This window comes from Camelina sativa, unplaced genomic scaffold (assembly GCF_000633955.1).
Source record: "Camelina sativa cultivar DH55 unplaced genomic scaffold, Cs unpScaffold05521, whole genome shotgun sequence".
NCBI lineage: Eukaryota > Viridiplantae > Streptophyta > Magnoliopsida > Brassicales > Brassicaceae > Camelina > Camelina sativa.
The window spans coordinates 1-557 of NW_010926606.1; the positions used below are offsets into that span (position 1 = coordinate 1).

Here is a 557-nt window from a genome sequence, read left to right on the forward strand (position 1 = left end):
AACTTTGCTAGTGTTTCTTGAGCAGCCAAAGTGAGATCATGGTTATGGCCAAGCATCACTGTCCTGATACTGATACAAGTCCTGCAAAGTTCCTCTCCACTATCGAAATGCCCGCCTCGTAGCAGTAGCTTCGCTCTGGTCTCCAGCAATAAAGCTTTCAACAATGTAACATCCTGCCACACGTATTCATCGACCTTCTTGTTGGTCTTCTTCTTCCAACAGAGTGAGCCTTGACGCCAATCTTGTATCTGAGACACAAATGATTTCTCCACTTCCTCTAACACATTGGTGCATACTTTTAGGAGCTCTAATGCGGAGTTACACCTCGAGAAGGTTGTGAAAGCTGTGATTGCCAGAGGAAGAGCTGTTCTTTTGATGTAAAGTACCATATCCATGGCTTGCAGTTGCACCAAAGGAGGTTCTGATTTGAACCCAAATACTAAGAAAGCTGAAGCCCATAGGTGATCAAGATTCAACAGCGGGTTATCGATTTTCCTCACACCTTGAACTGTTGCCTTGGGTGCAAGTATGTAGTCTCGTCTCCTCGCGAAAGTTTG

The 557-nt window shown here is 45.1% G+C and overlaps 1 protein-coding gene across 1 annotated transcript; it reads right to left on the reverse strand.

Annotated features, from left to right (window-relative positions):
- Positions 1–8: 8 nt before the first annotated feature.
- LOC109131806 lies at positions 9–551 on the reverse strand (the record flags this gene model as incomplete). Its single annotated transcript, XM_019242984.1, has 1 exon — positions 9–551. A coding segment is annotated over one exon (543 nt), but the record flags the coding sequence as incomplete, so codon positions are not given.
- Positions 552–557: the final 6 nt, after the last annotated feature.